Source organism: Herpailurus yagouaroundi, unplaced genomic scaffold, assembly GCF_014898765.1.
Source record: "Herpailurus yagouaroundi ecotype Mexico unplaced genomic scaffold, PumYag 222, whole genome shotgun sequence".
Classification (NCBI taxonomy): Eukaryota; Metazoa; Chordata; class Mammalia; order Carnivora; family Felidae; genus Herpailurus; species Herpailurus yagouaroundi.
Genome location: NW_024412453.1, coordinates 609746 through 633004, shown reverse-complemented (window position 1 = coordinate 633004; position 23259 = coordinate 609746). Strand labels below are relative to the sequence as shown.

The 23259-nt window shown below is 46.5% G+C and overlaps 1 protein-coding gene and 1 long non-coding RNA gene across 3 annotated transcripts in view; both read left to right on the top strand.

The window, feature by feature from the left end:
- PRKCB (protein kinase C beta) overlaps window positions 1-11976 on the top strand; it is a 328287-nt gene extending 316311 nt beyond the window's left edge. The window contains exon 16 of one of the 2 annotated variants that reach the window (XM_040458748.1): window positions 11324-11976. In XM_040458748.1, coding sequence (XP_040314682.1) covers window positions 11324-11476 — 153 coding nt within the window. In that variant the 3' untranslated portion in view covers window positions 11477-11976. Of the gene's footprint in view, window positions 1-5269; window positions 10561-11323 lie in introns of those variants that run through there. The other variant, XM_040458747.1, reaches the window with a different exon arrangement.
- Window positions 11977-17662: 5686 nt separating this feature from the next.
- On the top strand, window positions 17663-20842 carry LOC121019354 (uncharacterized). The gene is made up of 3 exons (XR_005785545.1): window positions 17663-18885; window positions 18978-19096; window positions 20042-20842. It is a non-coding gene; the product is annotated as an uncharacterized LOC121019354 (long non-coding RNA).
- The last annotated feature ends 2417 nt before the right edge of the window (window positions 20843-23259 follow it).

Below are 23259 nucleotides of genomic sequence, written 5' to 3'. Positions count from 1 at the left end.
ACAAGCAGAAGAGATAAAGGAGAAAAGTAAGCAGTCTGTAACTTGCTGGTCTTTATATGCACATAGACAGTATACAATATCTGTAAGCACACACATTTGTGTGTATAATTTATAGAATGGGAACATATTGTATGCAGCTAGTAATTATATGTAACTATGCCATTTAATATTCTTCTACATCTCCTTTTAATTTTTAAAAGTGTGTTGCATTATAATACATCAAATAGATGTATCATTACTTATTTAACTTCTTTTCCCTATTGGTGGATAGTTTGATGTCAACTTTCTTCCCCCCCACCCCCCCACCCCCCCCACCAGTTGTCTGATGAACATCTTATATCTTGGTGGGATAAACCCAGGCATATAGAGGAGGGGTCCAGGGAAAGTCTCCTGGAGGAAGTGACATCTGTCTGGAGAGGAAAAAGATGTGTAGGAAATGCCCTGGTTTGGGGGGGGGGGTTGGGGGCGGGGGTTGTGCGCCCCCCCCCATCCCCCCAGGTAGAGGAGACAGCTCATTGCAGAGGCTGGGCAGTGACAGAGTGCATGAGTGTTCTGGGAACCCCGGGGACCGAGTACAGCTGGAGGGCGTGTTGGGGTGGGGGAATGGGCACTGAGAGGCTAGTGACCTGGTGACCAGGGCCTTGTGAGCCATGCTGAGGAGTGTAGGCCCTGGGCAAGGGGGAGCCACTGCAGAGAAATGACATATCCAGGTTGGCATCTGAAAGATCCCTCTTGCTGCTATGACTAAGCCAACTCTACTTTCGACAGCCAGACCCGGAGCTGTTATTAACACAATGAAACAGAAATTAGAAAGAAGAGAAGGGGTGGGGGGCGAAGAGCTCACATGTAGCAGCTCACAGAGAAGCTTTTCAAACTGTCTGGGTTCTCAGATTCAGAGGCACAATTGAACAACAAGTCAAAATCCTTATTGCTCTCCTCTCCCACCCTGGAAAGAGGCGCCTTGTGATTTAAATAACCATGTTGGCTTGGGCCCCCGGCACGGTTCCGGGAGCTCCAGTGGTGCCCTGGCCACAAGGGAGGTGGGTTTTCTTTCAGTAGCTAAGTGAGGCTGAAGTACCCAGCCAGGGCAGCCAGAGAAACAGGTGTGGTCCACGCTGCGCGTGTCACTGGATCACAGCCGCAGAGCAGCACGTTCTCCAAGGACACAGCAGGCTCACAGCCCTCCAGGCTGTGCCTCCCCAGGGCTGACGTCTCCATTTAGGGAGCGCTCCTGAAGCTAATGGGCAGTGACAGCTCCATTTGAAAAACACGGAAACACTTAGGGAGGCTGTGATCTGCCAGCTCCGTAAGCTGCTTATTAGCAGGAAAATCACGCTCCCGCTGTATTGTGCCCCCTTGGCTAACCCCTGTTTTTCCATGTCCCCTCTGCTATCTCACTTAAAGATTTCATTGTTCTCTGAGGCAGGGATGGGGGGGGGAGTGGCGGGGAGTGCAGGGAAGGGGGAGGCTCGGAGCCTCCGGAAGCTGTTTCTCTGTGTCCTATCACAGCCTCTGGGGAGGCCCCGGCAAAGCAGCAGCCCTTCTGGTGTGCTTGGGAAACTGATGGCTTTTAAAGAAAAACGGCCCCCGAAGATTCTGTGTCTCAGCTCACGTGCTTCCTATGCTGGCTGGTTTGGGTCCCAGCACCCAGGCCAAAGAGGAAGCCTCGCAGGTCTGCCTTACTCCCAACCACCGGTCCCTGCCACGCTCTGCCCCCCGGCTCCATGCACCGTCTCTCTGCTCCGGATGATGACACCCAGTTTCTAACCCTCCCTAGTGCCTCTGCTGTCAGTCTAGCTGCTGCCCCTTTTCTGTCCCCACACCACAGATGAGGGGACTCCTACAACCCTCGACATCCCCACTGGACTCTCAGACTTATCAAACAGGAAACCAAGTGCCCCGTTGCCCCCCGAAGGCTCTCTACCCCTTCCCCCATTCACCGTGGAGCCCAAGTGCAAAGCTGTAGGGTCCGACAAGTCCTCTCGTCCTGAAATGCTGGTCTGACCCATCAGCAAATCTTGCACCCCTTCCCCCACTCCAGATGCACCTTTCCATCTATCCCAGAGGTACCTCCTTCTGAGGCACTATCCTGTCTCATCTGGTTGGCATCCCTGCTCCTTGCCCGTCCATCAACTTTGTACGCGGCACCAATGATCCCACAGAAATATGAGCAGAGCCTGTGGGCTGATCAGCATCCTGCAGTGGCTTCTTACCGAGCTGAGATGGAAATCCTCTGCCTCCGGGTCACTGCTCTGGCCACACTGGCCTCACTGCTGTTGGGTGACTCTGCCGAGCGAGCACCTGTCTCCAGGCCTTTGCACATGCACTTTCCTCCACCTAGAATGCTTTTCCTCCAGACGTTCAAATGTCCTTACTTCACTGAGGGCTTGCTTCAAAGCTCATCTCCTCAGAGCTGACCACTTTTTCGAAAATGGTGTTCTCTTTGCTCTTTATCACTGACCTGACTTTATTTTTCTTAATACCACTTACCTCTGACTGACATTAAGATACCTCTATTTACATTTACAGTTCCCCTTCTATTTATGTGTTTATTGCCTTCCTTCCCCAGTAGGACGTAGGTTCCCATGAGGCATAGATTCTGTATAATTTACTATTAGCACAGGGTCTGGCATACAGTAGGAACTCAGTAAATATCTCTTGAGTGAAAACAAATGCATAAGCAATGCAAGAACGTGAGCAATAATCCTGACCACACTGCGCTGAGGGTCCATCCTTCTTTGGGCAAAAGTCTCCCCCCTCCCACACTGGCCAGCACAGCATATCCTAAGTCCTGATTGCATGGCTGGGCATTGGTGGTGGTGGCGGGGGGGGGGGGTCACTTCTTGTTTTCTGAGACCCGAGGCAAAGATATCAACAGGGCTCAAAGAATTTATCTTGGAATAACAAATCAGTTTGTTATAATGCTTATAGCTAGGGTGCACTGACACTTCCTCAGTGCCCAGGAGCAGTCACACGCATGATGTCCTGATCTCCTCCGCACACCCTGTAAGAGTCTGCAGGCTATGGCCTCGTGGGTGCCTTCTGCCCAGACGGGAACAAAGCAGGAAGCTGAGGCCATCTGAGAGCTGAGTGCCATGCACACACACCCCCCCCCCCCCCATATCTCTGCTTCCCTTGACTGTAGGGCTTGAAGTAGCAAAGGGGAAATATGCACTCCTTGACTTTCTCAACTTTCCTTCCCTCTGCCAGCGAATCAGGCTCAGTGTCAGCTCTCCATTTTCTCATCTGTGTCTTCCTAATTGCCAAGTGGGGTGGCCTGTTCTCTGCAACTTTTCCTGCTTGACCTCTTGGAGATAGCTACGACAACGCCCTTCTCCCTGGATTCCCTCAGTCCCCCGCTTGCCTGACAGTGCTCCCTTCTGGTTCTCCTCTTCCCGCTCTCAGTTTTAGGGGCAATTTTCTCCCTGGCACATGGAATCAGATCCCCACCTCCCAGGGTGGTTATGTGAAGCAAAGAGGTGATGTATGTGAAACCCTTAGCAGTGCGGGTTGCCTGGAAACTGCTCAGTGGGTTTTATTACTATTATTATTATCTTTTTCCCACTTTCCATGTTCTGTACTTTAAGTTGTTTTTTTTTTTTCTAAGACTGCTCTCCTTAGCTCCAGAATCTGTACTTCTAACCCCCTTGGGTCATCTCTTGGAACCTCCCTGGTCCCTCAAAGTCATCATGTTCAGGGACATCTAGGTGGCTCAGTAAGTTAAGCATATGACTTCGGCTCCGGTCATGATCTCACAGTTCATGGGTTCGGGCCCTGCGTCGGGCTGTGTGCTGACAGCTCTGAGCCTGGAGCCTGCTTCCCATTCTGTGTCTCCCTCTCTCTCTGCCCCTCCCCCGCTCGCGCTCTCTCTCTCTCTCAAAAATAAATATTTTAAAAAAAGTCATCATGTCCAAACGGAAGTAGCTGTCCTTCCAAATTTTCCCATTTTCTCTGCCTCTGGGATTGCTATAACCACATTCTCACTGTCATTCAAGCCAGAGACCTCATCATCCCCATCCCTGACTCCTCCTCCCTCCCCCACCCCCCTGCCCCACTTAGTCACGTACTCATCAACCGACAAATCATTGGTGTAAAATGGAGCCAGGAGCTTAGGCTCCGACGTCAGAGGGGCCTGTCTCACGTTGCAGCTCTGCTATTCATGGACTGTGTGACCTTGAACAAGTTACGTAATCTCCCTGGCCCCAGTTTCCTCATCTGTCCAGTAGGGATGATGCCCACTTCGTAGGGTCATTGGGAAGATTCAATAAGGTAATACAAGTAGAGCATTCTAGGGTGCCTGGCATTTAGCAAATGTGTAATGAATATTAGCCATCATGACTGCTAGTGCTTCTACTGTGTTGTCAGGTTGTGGTCGCCTCCTGTAGACACTGTGTTCAAAATACCAGAACTTCGTGCCAATGTTTGGGTGGGAATCAGTCGCACACATACATACACACACGTTACAACTCTGATTCAGCCCGAGGACCCCAGGATGGGTGAGAAATGATCATGCTTTTCTCTCTCGATCCCAACTGCCCCACCAAGCACTGCTGTGTGTTTCATTCCACACCTTCCATTCCCATTTGGAGAGAGAATGGCTGAGCTTGCCTGCTGGCATCTTGCACTTAAGCGTCAGTGACCCACCCAGTTCACCAAGGCCTCGTGGTTGGCTGGCAATTGCAGAAACGAAGCCCAGGTCTTGGGATCTGTCTTCATGGACTAGAGTTTGTAAATTCCTGTATCTCTGGAGCTGGAAACATACGTTGTTCCTGACTGGCAGCCAGAGGACAGCCCTTTGAGGGATCCACTGCTAAATACTGGGATCTCCCAGGTGACGTATAACTGGCTCATGACTTAGCATCTGGTGCCACATGAAACATCACAGGTACCTTAATCCCATCTCTTTCAACAGGTGGGCCTGGCTGATGCCTTGCAGGGGGGCGGGGGGGGGAACATGCCACATGTCACCAGCCCCACCATCTCATGCCTTTGCCATGCAGCTCCTGACTGCCCAGGGGACACCCAGGGGTGGCTCACGAGCCCTAGAAACTGAAAGTCGGGAGCCCAAGGTCATGTACCAAAGGTCATGAGAATTTTGCATTTTCTGTTGCTCTCATTTCTGGTCATTGAAACCACCTCTCTGAGGCGGTGAAAGGGAAGGGATCCGAGAAAACCACAGCCCAGTTTTGTTTGGTTCTGTTTTGTTCGGGGTTTTGTTTTCGTTTTTGTTTTTCCACCTACCACAAGTTCTTTTCTTCCCCTCTCATAGTGTGGGCGAAATGCTGAAAACTTCGACCGGTTTTTCACCCGCCATCCACCCGTCCTAACACCTCCCGACCAGGAAGTCATCAGGAATATTGACCAATCAGAATTCGAAGGATTTTCCTTTGTTAACTCTGAATTTTTAAAACCTGAAGTCAAGAGCTAAGTAGATGTGTAGACCTCCGTCCTTCATTTCTGTCATTCAAGCTCAACGGCTATCGTGGTGACATCTTTTTTTCGTTGCAACGTTGCATCCATGTTTTATTTGCTGACGAGACTAGAGTGACCATGTTTCAGAACCCAAATGTCCTCAGGTCGTTTGGAGCATCTCTGTGAGATGGGATTATGCAGATGGCATGGCGAAAATGTTGCCGCATAATTAGCACATTCGCAAAGTCCTCTTACAATCCACGTTCGCCAGTGTGTCAGCTCAGTAGATCCAGTGGGGACAGAAAATGCCTGCTTTCTCTCCCTTTTTTCCAGCGCTCCCATTTCACACATTTTTCCAACTCCAAGCATCCAGTCTAGATTATTCCCACCAAGCGAGCCAATGATCGGACGCTAGCAATATTCTCTCCCTTCCTGCCGGACCCAGAGCTTGGCGTGTATCCAAGTATATGGTGGCTTTCACTTAGAGGGAAGCCCTCCATTCTGCCCGGTTTGGAGGCACCGTGAGCCGCATGCTAAAAATAAAATTTTATTTGTTATTTTTTTTAGACTCGAAGTTAAGACGATTATCTCAGCCCTTTTAAAATGCCGAGAGTGTGCTTTTAGACAGTCTCAATCTAAAAGTACCTCAAGGGGTCAGTCAAAAGGCAGCCAGCTCGGGCACCACCTCCAATGCTGTGATTTCTGATCCTCTGCATCCCTGATCACCTTCATCCTCAAACTACTTGCAAAGGGCATTTGCACCACTCCCTGAAAAGACATGGTCACTCTAGCAAGGTCCCAGAGGACCGTGGTTTTACATTACATTTCAAATTTTATTTGCTTTGGGGTTTTATTTCTGTTGTTGTTCAAACGCAAAAAGAAAAAAAAAACCCACTTTGTTACACATGCTTTGAAATATGTGTCCCAGTGTTATTAACCACAATGACCTGCTTTGATTTGTCGAGAAGGCGGCTCTGGAGCCTGGCAGACCCATGCCTGGGTGGAAGGGATTCACCTAGGTTTGTGGCTGGTTTTGGGAAACTAAATAAGCACTCTGAGAAAGACACCATTTCCTGAAACATAGACAGTCGTATTCTTCACTTTGATGTTGTTTTGCAAGATGTTTGTGGAAATGTCCATTTGTATCTGGATATCTGTTCTGTGCCATTTTTTTTCTAGCATCGAGATACAATAAAAAAAAAAAAAAAAAGAAGAAATGCTATTTCAAGAAAACGGCTCTTTGAAAAACGTGGACCCAAACTACAAAGCAGGGCTCCTCAGGCTTTGGGACAGAAAGGAACTAAACCCAGATTTTAACCTCAGCCCCAGGGTTCAGCTGGTCAGAGAGGCCAGGGCTGGGGACCGTTCAGGGACTTCTGGTGGCCTGTAGCGGGATGGGGTGAGCTGGCTGAGGCTTCCAACGATATCGGAGCTCAAAGCCAGAGTCAAGTTTAGGGGCCAGCTAGGAGCATGGCTGGAGATCTTGATTTTCTTATCAAAATCACCACCCCTCCCAGCTTGGACTAAATACTCTTTCTTGCAAGCAGCTTTGTGAGCCCTCAGAAGCCAAGGAAAGCCCTCGGATGGGAGAAATCCTGTTTCTGCCTGAGTGGACGAGGACAGCAGGGTGTTTCCCATCCTTGCCTACTGCCCCCTTCTATTCTCAGGCAGCCCTACAGAGAATTCCTATCACAAGTCGAGTGATTTCCAGAAGCACCAGGGCTTCTAAGAGACCATCAGGAGAACTTTAAAAACGTGACTAATGCCGTTGAAGTAAGACTTCTCATCTTTAAGAAAAGCGTGCTTTGGATTTGCACAGGCAGAGAGGCCCCTGGCTCGCTCCTGTCTGCCCTCCGCGTCTCCTTGCTGCAGGACCTCACGGGTGGCAAACTTGAAGTCTCAGCTGATGAGCTCAGGAAGTTAGAGAAGGAGGGAAATTGGGGCGGAACCCTCCCCCCCCATTTTATTGTGGGGGAAACTGGCATCTGGAGAGAGGGAGTGACTTGCCCAAGGTCAGTCAGCTGGGGTGCAAACCCAGGTTTCCTGATTCGGTGCAAGACTCTTTCCACTCTATAGCTGGCATCTCTGAGCCATGCCCACCAACAGGCAAGTTATTTGAGGTCCTTCGTCTGGCTGTTGGGTCACCAGGTCTTTCCTTGGACATGCTGTCAGGAAGATAAAAACCATACAGAAGCATTGGGCCACTGACAGATTATTTGAGACAACTTTAGAGAACAATGTAAGATAGGTAGATAGGTAGCTATAGATAGATGATAGATGAGATAGATAGATAGATAGATAGATAGATAGATGATAGATAGATAAGATGATAGATAGAAAAAATATATTGTATATACACACCGCACTCTACATTTTCCAAATTGCTGCCATTATTTTTTCAAAATAGTTTAATAGTTTGCAGAAAGAGGTACTCAAGCCAAAGTCTTTGTTCCCCTAACACACCTTGCTGAGGGCTGGTCAACAAAGGCCTCTGTGGAAGTGAGGGATCCTTGGTCAGAGTTCCTGCAGTTTCCTTTTCTATCAATGTTTTAAGTACAAGGAAGACCAAGAAACAGAGCTTTCAACATACGTAATCTCCGGGCAACACTTTGCAGATTTATTCAGGAAGAAAGATTTTTCCACATCATTGTGCCATCGTCCATGTATTCCACTCTCCGTTCATCTGGGAAGCATTCGTTGAGCACCAGCTGAGTGTCAGGCTCTCTGCTGGGTGTCAGCAGCACAGTAGGGAGCCCTACAGATGCCGCTGCCGCTAAATAAGTGATTGAAAGCATGATGTGATCTAGAGATAACCAGTCTCTGAGTTAGTCGGTGGAGCCTTCTTACAAGAAAGAAAAAGTCATCAGAAGTCTTCAGGGCCCGTCTTTCTCTCTGCAGACCATAGTTTGAGGCTGAAGGAGGAAATGCAGCAATGCTCTCTTGACCCGGATTTCTGGGGCATTCCTCGAGTACAATGTGGGGGGCGGTGGCGGGGGGGGAAGGACAGAGGCTAGATGGTAGCGGGGTGGGTTTCTTCCAGGAGGCCAAAGGCACAGTCTTCGTGCTTGAACAGACCACAAAATCACCAAGATTTGAACAGAGACAGATCCCCATAGAGAGAGAGGTAACTGGTTTTACAGCTCAGTTCTGAGGCCTGAGTCTTGCTTCTTAGAGTTTATCATCCTGCAGGCATCCTTTCCAGCCCTCAGGGAGATGCAGTTCTGCCAGCACACTGCCCCCAGCTTGACCCTGCCTGGCTCTTCTAGATGAGACAAGCTGAGATCTTCCAAAAGAACTTAAATTAAGAAAGAATTTTTAAAAAGAAATTAAATAAAATCCAAAGAAACCTAAACACAGTCCGTGTTGGCCATGGCTAATTGTCTGCTGGTATGCCAAGGATCCCTCTTGGCATTTCTGAGACTTCTCACTCACCTGTACCTCTTCTAAGCAAGGGTAGGACCATAATGGCCTTCTTGGGGAATCAATAGAAGGCCAGTGGAATTGATAACCCTCCTTGCATGAGTGATGCTATGCTCACGTGGCTTCAGATGCTATCAACCCACAAAGGAGAGGCCCATCCTCTCCCACCTTCTAGGGTAAAATTCAGGGGTATTTCCTAGGGGGATCTGCCTGGAAGACAAAATCTAGAATGGCAGGTTCTATTTGGACCATGTGGCTGTTTGAAGCACGAGACCTCACCAGCACAACAGATGGGGAAGAGCTTTGAAAGCTGGGGCTCGTGGTAAGGGAACCTCCAGGGATGCCCAAAGGCAGGGAAGGCCAGATGGGGTCGATGTTCCCAGGAGAGACCTGAAAGAAGGCAAGTGCCTGCCTTCTTGGCGCCCACATACCATCGTGGAGCTCTCAGACCTTGAAGGGACCTAACACAGTTCAATCCATACTGCAGCTCAAAATGGACAGAGGCCAATGTGAGGGACCCATAGGATCAGTGGGAACAGTTTCATTGCTTTGCTATAGAGGGTAGTCTCTGACTCAAGGACAAGTATAAATTGGAAAAAAGCAAAGAGGCTCATCCTTAGGCAAGTCTTCGTTCATTGACTGGTTCATTCACTCAACAAATAGTTGTGGACAGCCTGCGGTGTGCCAAGCATTATTCTTGGCACTGGAAATACCATAGTGAAGAAACAGGCAAGGACCCTCCCTACCTGGAGAGAGGCAATAAGTAAACAAGACAATGTCTGATAATAAGTAAGTGCAATGAAGATGATTAAAAGGGTGCCAATGTATGACTTGTAGGTCCAGAGAGGGATGTACAGGCACTTCCCTTAGGAAGAGGTGACATTTGAGCTTTCTCTGAACACAGGAAATAACACCAGCAGTGCCTGGGACAGCACAGGACAGGCTGACATCAGGCAGGACAAGACAAAGCAGAGTGGGTGGGACATGGCAGGAGATGGCCCACCGTCTAGAAAACAGCTCCATTGACATCTTGTGCCCACTGCAGTCTGGCTACACTTCCTCGAGTGTGTTGCTTATACTCCCCGCTTCCCATTCCCACACCACAACACATACAACACAAGAGTAAGTGGCAACTTCCTAGGGACACTTTGCCCATCTCAAAGGAGCATCCTAAGAGAAGGAATTCTTGTGGGAGGTATTTGGCGAAGAGGCGTGAGCCCAGCAATGAGAAACCCTACCAGTCAGTGCCCATTAGGAGCTAAACCTAAAGCATGGGTGGCAATTGGCCGAACTCCGGCAAATCAGTCAGTACTCACTGAACCTCCCCTCTTTACAATCTGACCCAGCTCTGGCTTCTGCCAGGCAAACTGTGGCCTTCTTGGCTATCCAGTAATAAACCAGCCATCAGGCTTTCCCCCCAGTCAGAGGGGCTGAGGTGAATTAAAAGCAGTGTGGTCAAGTGAAGATCACTAACCCACTGTACAACCTTGGGCAAGTCACTGTATCTTCCTGCACCCCAGTTTTCTCATATGTCAAACCATGGAGGGTGAGGACTCCAGCTCCCCTGCCTTTGGGTGATGAGAATTGCAGGGGACAATAGGCTGAAGGACCCTGAGGAGGTGAGAACATCATACAGCTGTGAGATGTTGTCATTAGCCCATATTCTGATGTTCCCTGGAAAAGATTGCCCCAAACTGGTCAGTAAACTGCAATTAATGTCCCCCCCCCACCAGAAAAAAAGAAATTTCAGACTCACCAGAATAGAATATTTGTTTGTTCTAAGGCTGCCCTTACAGACTTGACTTTAAGCTTTGGGTTTTGTTTCTTATAGTTTGTTAAGTAGATACATGCTGTAAACGTCCTTGGAGAGAGCCTGTGGCTGACGAAGACCCAAATTCTAGTCTGTGGGTGGATTTATGAGCATCCCTTCAAAGCCTAGATTGCACCAGGGAATGTGGGGTGGACAGTGGTCAGCTCCTTTCATCAGGCAGCCATCTGATGTCCCCACATGCCACTCTACCTTCTTGGGAGCTGAGTGGTGGTGCACCTGTTCTCCTTTTTAAAGAAAGGAGCCTCCTAGCCACAGGGGTCGTTGTTGGATGGTTTTCTCCGGGACGCCCTACCCCATGACTAGTTCTATTGCATTTTGCATGGTAAGAAGTTGTTTCCAATTCAGTTCATCTCAAAGCCAAAGAAAACTGAACACACACACACACGCACATACACACATACCACTGTATGGCAATCCTTACAGAAATTCATGTTTCATTTCTTTTCTTAGGCAATCTCCACCAAATATTCTCTCCTGAAGACAACATACAATGTGAAATGAAAGCCAGGGGTAGTATGCCACAATGCACCTGCTAAAAAACTCAGCACAGGGCTCTTTCTGACTCTGCCCATGAGATGTCATCGGCTTCCCACTAACTGGCAGGTGTGGGTCGTGTCTCCTTCTTATGCCATGTTAATGTGTTTGCTTTCCATTTGGCAGAGAGACAAGCGAGACACCTCCAACTTCGACAAAGAGTTCACCAGACAGCCTGTGGAACTCACGCCTACTGATAAACTCTTCATCATGAACTTGGACCAAAATGAATTTGCTGGCTTCTCCTATACTAACCCAGAGTTTGTCATTAATGTGTAGGTGAATGCAGACTCCATTGTCAAGCCTGAAGTGTTAAGACTTCAGGCCAAGTGTATGTATCAATTCTAGTCTTCCAGGATCCATGGTGCATTTGCTGGCATTCAACATGTGGAGGGCTTGTCCTAGAGGGCTTTTCTTTGTATGTGTAGCTTGCTAGTTTGTTTTCTACATTTGAAAATGTTTAGTTTAGAGTAAGTGCTTTATCCAATTATAGAGGTACAATTTTCCAAACTTCCAGAAACTCATCAAATGAATAGACGATGTCAAAACTACTGTGTCTGATACCAAAACGCTTCAGTATTTGTAATTTTTAAAGTCAGAGGCTGATGTTCCCAGTAAATGTTTTTACAGTTATTCTACCCTATCTTCTTTGAATGCTAAGCATGACTGGTATTTTTAAAAATTGTGAGTGAGCTTTGCAGTTACCGTGAACTATTGTCTCTTGGAGGAAATTTTTTGTTTAAGAATTGATATAATTAAACTGAGTTAATATATGCAAACTCTCTTGTTAACATGTCTGCTTTTAAATAGGTCCTGGTACAGGGGTTATAAACTGAGAGCCATAAGCTGAGGCAGCCAGTGGATGCGCTTTGTTTCACAGGCACACAATTTTATTTCATTGAAATCATTGCCAACATTTAAAAATTGGATACTTTATATAAATTTTGATTCACTTATATAAATAAGATTCACTTGAAAAAAAAATTGGGAGACTAATAGCCCTCGGCCTGGTTTCCACGTGGAAATAATTCCACCAAACTGAGAAATGGCTGTCTCCTTTAAAACAGTGTGGGCTCTGGGGCGCCTGGGTGGCTCAGTCAGTTGAGCGTCTGACTCTTGATTTCAGCTCAGGTCATGATCTGAGGGTCATGGGATCAAGCCCCACGTCGGGCTCTGTGCTGAGTGTAGATCCTACTTAAGATTTTCTCTCTCTCTCCCTCTGCCGCCTCCCCAACTTATGTGCACTCTCTCTCTTAAAAAAAAAAAAAAAAAGTTATAAAAGCAGTCGGATTCTCACTCCACCAAAGTCTCCACTATGCCCTATTGTGTCACACTCTCCATCCACTTACCTGGCTGCTGTAAATTTGAGGTCGAGACTTCTGCCATTTGCAAATCTCACACTTAATGGACTCAATAATTTTCCTGTGCCCAGAATCAGAGTATCCACTCAGTGACCCAATCAGTGTGGCTTGGTGTGTGAAATCCTCGGGCACAAAGTACTTAACAAAAATTTCATCCCAGCTACGACAAAAGCAAGGAGGTCGCTCTCAGTACAGAAGCAACACTTTTCTGCGGTCAATGAGGATGTCACTATTTGTCAAACGACTTACCTTTTCCTATTTTCTAATTCAGCACCTGCAACAACAACAACAAAAAAAGTGTATGCCCTTTTCTCCACACCCCTACTTCCCCAGGGAGGCCAGGAGAGGAAAGGAAAAGAAAATATGCCATGTGTTTGGCATGAGAAGGAGCCCCAGTCTCTGAGATCAGAGTGGCACATTAATGAATCACTGGGTGTCAGCCTAATATCTTCTTCTCTGAATGAAATCATGCGTCTATTTTCCTTTTGAAAGATGTACTAATCCAATCTATCCAAAAGCACATGTCTTTGTTGCTGCTAATGCTAGTGGGTAGCAGAAAAGAGCAAACCTGTCACACCAAGTACATTATGATTCCACAAAATTTATTCATCTCCTGCCTCCTTGGAAAACGCCCAGTAAATGGAGCATCGGGCAGATGCAGTGAATCCATTGATCCTAGTACGTTCTTTGCAGAATTTTAGAAACTCTGCCAGTTAACATTGGGGAAAGCCAACTTAAACGTAAGGAAGAAACTGTGTGTTCTATGCATCACATGGAGAAAACAAAAATAACCGGATTTCTATAGATGTTTGATGACATGTTCCATTTAAGATGGTATTAGAGAAGAGCTTGCTGTTGTACTTCTGAGCCCTCCCCTCATCTTTTCTCCCTCTGCTGGATACAAACCCACCTTTCACTTCATAGTTACTGAGCAGCTCCTTTGAGCCAGGCACAATTCTGGGTGCTGAGGATATAGAGACCAACAAGACATCCCAGAACTTTCCACTCACAAGGACAAGAAGATGCAGAAGCCCCAGCCTCTTCTCTTCCTAGCATCATGTCCAGTGAGAAAGAGTGGGAGCAGTTTACTCTGATTGACTCAGCATGGTCACATGCACAGTCCTAAACCAAGGACTAGGTCTGGGGTAGAGTGGGGAGTTGGGGGAGGTAGTTTGGCCAGACCTACATTGCATTAGTTATCTATTGCTGTATAACAAGTTACTCCAAAACTTTGAGGCAACAAATATGTATTGCTTCTCAATCACTACAGGCAGGAAAGCTGGGTGTGGCTTACCTGGCGTAATACCTTTCATGAGGTTGCAGTCAAGCTGGTAGCCAGGGTTGCAGTTAACATATGAAGGATCAACGAAGGGGAGATGGGATTCACTTTAAAGCTTACTCACATGGTTGTTGGAAGCTTCAGTTCCTCACCAGACATCTCCATAGGACTGTCTGCACAAGGCAAGTGGCTTTCCCCAGTGACCAGTATGGAAGCCATCTAATCTCAGAAGTGACCAATTTTGTATCTACTACCCAGTCCCGCAGTGGAGCTACTCATGAACTTAGGGAGCACTAGAGAAATTAGATAGATGGGAAAGAAATTGCCAGAAAACTACCTGGGCTTCCCTATGGTTATGGACCACCAGAAGTCAGTCTTCTTATTTGTCTCTTCAATCTCAACATACAAAGACATGGTTCCAGAGTTCAGGCTTGTCAACTGAATACCAGTGCCAACTGGGGAGCTGATGGTACAGGCTTTATAAACCAATGAGGACAACATTTTGAAATCTTCAGATGTTATTTCTGCTGTGGTTCTTTTTCTAACCTCATACACAAACAGATGCTGGAAAAATCAGAGAGGAATGCAAAGCAAGATAAATAGGAACCAAATCTGGGACACTCAATCCAGTGCCATCTATCAATATCTGGCTGTAAAAGCCCTAAAGCCAAATATCTCAGGTCCTGTCTTTGCTGGTTTTGATCTGAAATTGCTTTGACCCACATGGAGTTCTGCTGTTTATCATTTCCTAGACCTGCAGCGCTGGCTCCAAAAGTGAATCCTGACTTCTGAAAGCAATAAAAGTTTGAATTCTAGAGCCCTTGCCCAATGATTGAACCACACTCTCTCCACTATGGATTTTGTCCCCTAAATGCAACTCTCCCTGGCATATAGCCTGCCCAAATTAGGCCAAATGTCAGGTTAAGATTAAAATGGTATTTGGACAAGAGACACAACAACATCCAATTCTGTTTCAACCGGTCACTCTCCCCCACAAGGTCCAAGAGGGAATAAATACAAAAAGGACAGTGCCTAGCAAATAAAACGTTGATTACTATTTGAAGATTGGACTGCATATCCCAATGTGGGATCTTAATTCTAACGTGAGCTGTACTACATAGAGAATTCTTAGATGTCATGTGGATTGTATTACATATCTATCGCTGTTAACAGATTACTCCAAAACTTACCATCTCAAAACAACACATTTCTTGGCTCACAGTCTCTGTGGATTGGGAATCCAGACAGTTTAGCTGGGTCCTCTGATTCAGGCTCCCTTACAAGCTGCAATCAAGGTGTTGGCTCAGGCCGTCACTGTCTGTGGTCTCATCTGAAGGTTCAACTAGGGAAGAATCCACTTCTAAGCTCACTCACATGGTTGCTGGCAGGATTCAGTTGCCTGTGAGGAATTTGACTGACAGCTTCAATTCCTCAGTGGTTCCTAGCTGGAGGCTGCCCTCAGTTCCTTACCATATGCACTCTTCCAAAATGTAATCTTGCTTTATCAAAGTGCACCAGCTAAAAAGACAGTATAGCGATAATACCTCTAAGCTGGAAGTTCCATTCAAGTTACTAGGTCCAGCCCATGCTTAAGGAGAAGAGACTATACAAGGCATAAATAGGCAAGGCAGAGACTTAGTGAGAGCCATGTGAGAACCTGCCTACCACGTGGATGGAAAAGGTTTCCTCTAAGAGACATAATACAGGGTGGAGTATGGGAGAGAAAAGGGGTCTTAGCACTGTGTCTAATGTATGTGCATGATCTTGATGGATCAGATCAACCCTCCCCCTTGAGGTAAAGTGGAGGGTGGGAGGAGGCACTATGGTCATCCTTCCCCTGACCGAGAGTTTCTGAGCTGCTGTGGGTAAGCAGACTGACATCATGTATCCAAATGGAAACGACTTATTCCTGGGATCAAAAGACTCAGGCCCCTTGTGAATGGAACAGAAATCATCATTTATGTAAGCCCACAAGAACTAAAGGCCCTTAGTCTCAAAATAGAGGAGTTTTCCTTGAGCCCCTAAACATGAGCAGCATCAGATTCACATCACTGCCCTAGTTAAGCAGCAGAAGGCCAAAAGCAACCATGGCAACTTTAGTGGAGGAGCCCCTGAAGGTATCTGACCCCAAGATTGTCCTCGAGAAGTGCCACTGGCTATAAGTAGACAGAACCCAGAGGAGGGCTTACAGGGAAGAAGGGGGAAAGGGGGAAATATTTAAAAATATTATTAAGGGAGAGGAAACTGATTGAAGAAAGGCACAAGCAGAAAAGGCCTCCAGATCCCATCCTCTATCATCTCCTGCCTCAAACCTGGGCTTGAGGGTGATTTGCTCTTATGCTACAAAGGCTGAAGCTATGTCAAACAGTCCATGACTGCAGAGAGAAATTATTAGAGCTGAAAATGAATGAATATCTTTCATTCATTTATTCCTTCGATAAATCTGTCTTTAGGACCAATGACTGATCCAGATGGGAACAAAACATGGGCCCTATTCTCATGCAGCTGATGTTCCAGGAGGGATTCATGTTAAACAGTGAATAACATGATTGCAGATGGCAGCAAGTGCTATGAAAAAAAATAAATAAAGACTGGCAGGGATGGGATGGTTGGCTTGTCAGCTATTTAACCCACATGCTCAAGAAAGGCCTCTGTGAGAAGGTGCTAGTTTTATCTGAGTGACAAGGAGCCAGAGCAAAGCATTGCAGACAGAGGGGACAGAGAAGGCCAGAGCGTGAGGCCTGGTCTGCTGAAGACCAGCACGGGGAGAATAGTAAGAACCGGGCAAAGTGGTGGAGACAAAGCCAGAGAGGAAGGCAGGGGACAGATCTGGTAGGCATTTGTCAACCGTGGTGAGAAGCTTGACTTTGTTCTAAGTCCAGTGAGAATCCCGTGGACACCATATTCATTCCCTCTGCTGTGGCTGTAACAAATGATCACAAACTGGCTTAACACAACACACATTTGTTATCTTACAGTTCTGGAGGCCTGAAGTCCAAAATCAGTCTTACTGATCAAGGTGTGAGAAGAACAGATTCCTTCTGGAGGCTCTAGGGGAGAAGCTGTTTCCTTGTCTTTTTCACTTTCTAGAGGCTACTGCATTTCCTTAGCTTATGGCCTCTTGTCACCTTCAAAACACATCACTCCAGGGCGCCTAGGTGGCTCAGTCAGTTGAGCATCCGACTTCGGCTTAGGTCATGATCTTGTGGTTCGTGAGTTTAAGCCCTGCATCGGGCTCTGTGCTGACAACTCAGAGCCTAGAGCCTGCTTTGGATTCTGTCTCTCTCTCTCTCTCTCTCTCTCTCTCTCTCTGCCCCTCCCCCACTCGTGCTCTGTCTCTGTCTCTCTCAAAAATAAATAAACATTAAAAACAAAAAACACATCACTCCAACCTCTGTGTGTGTTGTCATGTCTCCTTTTCTGTCTGTGACTGTCCCCAGTGTGATTACTTTGGACCCACCTGGATAACCCAGGATAATATTCCCAACTCACAATGCTTAACACATCCTCAAAGTCCCTTTTGCCACGTGAGGGAACGTGCTCACAGGTCTGAGGGATTGGAACATGGACATCTCTGAAGGGCCCTTATTCTGTCTTTCTACAGAGACTCTCAACAAAGGGATAACATCTGATCTACCTTAGAGAACACGAGTGCACGAGTTGGGGGAAGAGAAGGAAGATCAACAGAGACCATTCCAATAGAGCAGTGAGCAAGCAGAGGTGCACTTGACCTTGACTGCTGTCCCTGAAGAGATAAGAGGAAAAAGTGATTGATTCTCAGACTATCCAACCAAACTGGTTCTACTGATTCCCAGTAGGGTGCTTTTTCAGCCATCCCAGGATCAGACTTTGTAGGAACCGCCAGGGTCTGTATGACTGTTCTGAAAGGAAGAGGCCAGGACTGGAATGGAGGAGAAGAAGGATAAGACTAAGGCTCTGGTCTGATGTAGTAAGTCAAAGAATGACCGCCCTGAGATTTCCAGTCCTAACCCTGGACTTTGTAAAGGTCACCTTTTCTAGCTTTTACCCTTGGGGAAAAGGGTCTTTGCAGGTGTGAGTACACTGAGGATCTTCAGATGAAAACTTACCCTGTATTACCAGCGTGGGCCACAACACCATCACTGCTATCTTTATCAGAGAGAGGCAAAGGGAGCCAACACAGGCACACAAAGGGGGAGCTGGGGTGCAGATGTGGCCGCAAGACAAGGAATACTGCCGGCTGCCAGCGGCTGGAAGGGGTGAGGAGCAGAGTCTCCCTTTGAGCCTTTGAGCTTCCAGAGAGAGCGCAGCCCTACCCACGGCTTGATTTTAGCCTTCTGGCCTCCAGAACTGCCTATCTCTATTGTTTTAAAAGGATAATTCAATCGGGATAAATTTCTACTGTTTTAAGCCATCCAGGTTGTAGTCATCTGTTCCAGCAACCCCAAGAAATTGATACACCTAGCGTGGACAAGATTGTAGCCTACAGTCTGACCCAGATGCCAGTAAATCGACCAAACAGGATTCTGGAAGCACACCTTCCAATGTGGGGTGCCCCAGGCAAGCACAGGCAGGGGTGAAATCTCACTCCTAATTGTCCGGGGAACAAGATGAAAAGAAACTAAGAAGGCCGCCCTAGCAGCCAGAGGACCCGGATGACTTTAAGCCCCTTCCCCATTCGCGCTGTCCCCACCAGCAGGAACCAGGAGCAAGGACCCCCCACCTCTGTGGGCGTAGCCCTCGTGCAGGGCCCCTGAAGACAGCTGTTGCTCTGTATGGTTCAGGCCCGGGGACCGCTCACCTCCCCCTCAAAGTACACCCACCTGGGGCTGGCTCCAACTCCTTTATGTCTGATGCAGCAGAGAGTGGTGGAAAGCTACAGAGAATGGACAAAACTCACAGACCATCTGTTCATCTTCTGTGTTTTGTGAATTTATTTTCAAATGTTAAGCATTTGATAGCAGTTGTCAGGCATTATCTCCAAAGCTACCATTTGGATAAAGATATCCTCTTAAATATCCAGGAGAATCACTCAGAGATCAGTGATTCTCCAGGGTTTGGAAGAAAGGGTGAGTCGTATTTTGAAACAAAATCTTCAAATATTATTACATAATTGTAGGACCAGAAAAGGGAAATAAGGTGTCTTGTTTCTATAATACAGATTTCAGGAAGAAAAGCCAGACCAAGTCTTGCTGAAAGGACGGTGTAGGAAATGGAGAAATTTCTCAATCAAGAATCACAGGCTCTGGGATGAAAGCCTATGGATATCTCCTGGCCTTGGTGAGATTTTTATGTTTATCAAAAAGGGACACAGGGGACACCTGGGTGGCTGAGTCGGTTAAGCATCTGATTCTTGATTTCGGCTCAGGTCATGATCTCACAGTTCATGAGTTCAAGCCCTGCATCGGGTTCTGTGCTGACAGCATGGAGCCTGCTTAGGATTCTCTCTCTCTCTCTCTCTCTCTCTCTCTCTCTCTCATTCTCTCTCTCTCTCTCTCCCTGCCCTGCTCATGCTTTCCCTCCTCTCTCTCTCTTTCTCTCTCTCTCAAAATAAGTAAGTTAACATTTAAAAAAAAAAAAAAGGACACAGGTTTAAAAAAGAAAGGTGGGTAATGCATTCAGTATAGGGGTGTGTCATCTTCATTTGATTCTGGGCACATTTGGGAAGTGAGTACAACCATCTAGGAAGGGGTGTCAAAGATGAGCAGAATGGACCAACTTCTGTGGGTAGCTTTGTTCCTCCATGCCCTACAGCACAGGGCTGAGTTGGGAGGTCACACTCACTTCAAGTGCAATGGTTTCTGATAGGAGCTTCTATTCTGAGTAGGACTGTCCTCGGGTATCGGAGATGAGTCTGGTGACGTTGAGGGCAATGGGGAAATTAGGCAGTTAATTCCCTAAGTTATGACCTTAGACATCCATGACTAAGCCCTCTTGGCCAACATGACCATGACAACTGAATATCGACACTCTCGGACCATGTTCCCATCTCACTGATACAACTGCAGAAAACTTTACCAAGGTTAGAATAAAGGGGTTATTCTAGAGAAAAGTGAAATGGTGAGCTCATAACCTTGGGAACTTCCTTAGCCATGACTTCCCATCCTTAAGGTGAGGGACAATACTAATACTTCTCCCTTAGGATTGTTGTGGTGATCAAATAAGACAGTGCCTGAAATATGGTATGTTTTGTATATGTGTTAGCTATTATTTTCCTTATTACAGGAGCCAGGCAGATAAGCCAAGTGCATGAAGCATTCCAGGGGGGAAAATCACAAGTGTTGTGAGCCAAGAGGTCTTGACTGGAAGAGTACCTTGTCCTGTCTGATGTGAGCAACCACTGTGGTGTCCTCTCCCAGAGACAATGTGCGGGAATACAGGCCAGTAATGCCATATTTTCCCATTCCTCCAGAAAAGCTGGAAGTCTGGATTTTTATGTAAAACATCCTGATTTTATTTTTATTTTTTTATTTTTTAAAACATCCTGATTTTAAAATATGGGCCACGAATTCTAATTTTTTGAACCTCTAGGCTATGCAAATAAAATATGCCCATTGGATACTTATTTCAAGCAGGCCACAAGCTTGAAACCTCTAATGTACAAAATCAATGGGCACATATTTTCAGCCCTTTTAAAAGAATGCTGAGGGTATTTGGGGGGCCTTTTATTTGCAGAACTCATTAACTGGACGCTATTATAACAACGTATTATAATAATGTAAATACTATAGTAATTTAACATTTACAGTGTGTCAAGCCCTATCCCGGGGCTTTACCATAATAACTCACTTGACCCTCACAACAACCCTACAAGGTAGGGACCATTAGTTTTGCCATTTTACAGAGGAGGAAGCTGAAAGCTCAGAGGTTAAGGAACTTGCCGTAGATAAGACAGCAGGTGGAAGAGCCAGATTTTGAATGCGGGCTGCCTTTAAAAATTTGTGATGAGGGAAAAAAAGAAAAAAGGATTGTGATGAGGGGCACCTGGGTGGCTCAGTCAGTTAAACGTCCAACTCTTGGTTTTGACTCAGGTCATGATCTCACAGTTCGTGGGATCGAGCCCCGCGTCGGGATGTGCGCTGACAGCCACAGAGCCTGCTTGGGGTTCTCTCTCTCCCTCTCTCTCTCTGCCCCTCCCCCGCTCACTCCCTCTATCTCTCTCAAAATAAATAAACATTAAAAAAAATTTTGTGATGAATCACATAAAATTTTTCTAAAGCCCACACACAATGTCGGCATGGCCAGAGCTGTCACCAAAATGTGCATTGCTGAGGGATGTTGAGATTAGCAAGACCACAGGAGGACCCAAGCAATGGGAACTCAGCAAAGCCTTAGCACGTTCCCAGAGTTGCTGGTGTCTACCAGAAGTCAGTGCTTGGCCACTGAGCCATGTTTCCATTTGATGTGGCACCACATTAAATGCATAGTTGATGACCAGCCTTCATAGAGCATGTACCATGTTCCAGTCACTCTTCTAAACACTCTACAAATATTAATTTACTTAATTCCAAAGAGACAGATACTAATTTCCATCATCCCCATTTTATGTGGAAACTGAGTCACAAAGAGATGGAGCCTTTTGTCCAAGTCCACCCAGCCACAAAAGAGGATAGGTTCCTAAGTCTAAGTCTTAACTGCACTCTGTTCATAAATCTTCGATAATACCCATCACCTCTAGTTACATCCACTACCAAAATGCCCATGCGCAAGAAAGAACAGAGCAATGGGAGAGATTTCTCTCTTTTTTTCAGTGTTTATTTATTTATTTTGAGAGGGGGGAGGAGCAGAGAGAGAGGAAAAGAGAGTCCACACTTGCAGCACAGAACCCAACTTGGGGCTCAATCCCATGAACCATGGGATCATGACCTGAGCTGAAATCAGGAGTCAGATGCTTAACCAACTGAGCCATCCAGGTGCCCCTCAAAGGGAGAGATTTCTAATTGAACTACTCACAAAACTGAACATTTTGGGGGAAATGCAGTTTGTTTCATAAAGATGACAACAACTAGCTTTTATTGAGTTTTCACTAGGTTCTCACCAAGGCTAAGTCCACATTAGCCTCATATAAACCGCAGGAGCTGGATGCTATCATTCAACCCATTTTTATGGACGATAAAGCAGAATCTCGAGGTTCCAAGGAGCTTGAATAAGGTCAAACAGCTGGTAAGTGATCAAATGAGGTCTTGAATGCAGATCTCTCAGACCCTACTGCCTGCGTGCTTAAGCCCCACGTTAAGTGTTCAGGAGTTTGTTTCTTCCAGAACAACTTCTGCTAAAAAAGATGAAATCAATGGAAACAGTATTAGTATCACTATTGCTAATCAGCCATGGAATAACTTCCAGAGAATTTCCAAAAAGAAGTCCACAGAGCCGGGCAGTGCCTAAGGGGTCAAGGTTTAGGACAGAGCCTCACTAGGGATGAGCCCCAGCCCTCAGACACCCCGCAGCCTAAAACAAGAGGGCCATCTGCCCTCCCTTTCCCTCTGGCTAAATGTGAAGAGTGTCCTTCCGCCTTGTTCCCTCCTGGAGGGCAATTCCTGCCTGGGGATTGCACTTGTATGTGCTTTTAGGTTTACAAGTGGCAAAAGCCACCTCAAAGTGGAGTCATTAAAAGAAAAAAAGAGAGACACGATCTCTTTGTTTCGGTAACCAAATAAGCCTTGGGTTGTCTGGCTTCAGGTACAAACGGATCCAGGGATTCATACAATATCGGAAAGCTGTCCCTCTCTACCTTCATCTAATTTCCTCTGTAGTTCATTTTCTTGGTTGCCCCTGGAAGCTCCAGTTACTATCCCCAGAGCTTAGCAATACGAGTGGAAGGAGAATTTCTTTCTTTCCAATGGTCCCCATGAAAGTGTTAGGATGGAGTTTTTTTGGCTTGGTTTGAATATCCATCTCTAATTTAATTATCCTCACCAGGGAGATAAATATCAGATTTTTCAAGCCTGGGTCACATGTTTGCCCTTGGAATAGTGTGGAGATAAGAAGCAGTCTCCTTGGATTACATGGGAGACAGGTGGTTTTCCAGAAGAAAATGGTCTTTTAATTTTTAAAAGAGTGAGGAGAATGGGTTCTAGGAGATGCCAACAACAGGTGTCCTCTATAAGCTCATATTATAAAGTCACCCTCTAGATGCTAAGATTGTAGGCACAGATCCATCTAGTCCCTAATGTGCTTACATATTCACTCTTAGTGGAAGGTTCTCAATACCTCTGAGGCCTATGAGAAAGTCCATAAACGTCTTTGCTAGCATAGGTACTGGACATTTTTCCCTTCAGGAAAAAAAGAGCACACCAATATTCCTTGCGATACAGTGCATCCCTCATTTTCCGTCACTTCGGTTCAGGTGGGGCTAACCCACCAAGGCTTCAAGCATGAAGATGTGACCTAAGTCCACTGTATACCTCTGGCCTCAAGATCAGTTCTGAGATGATTATGGGATT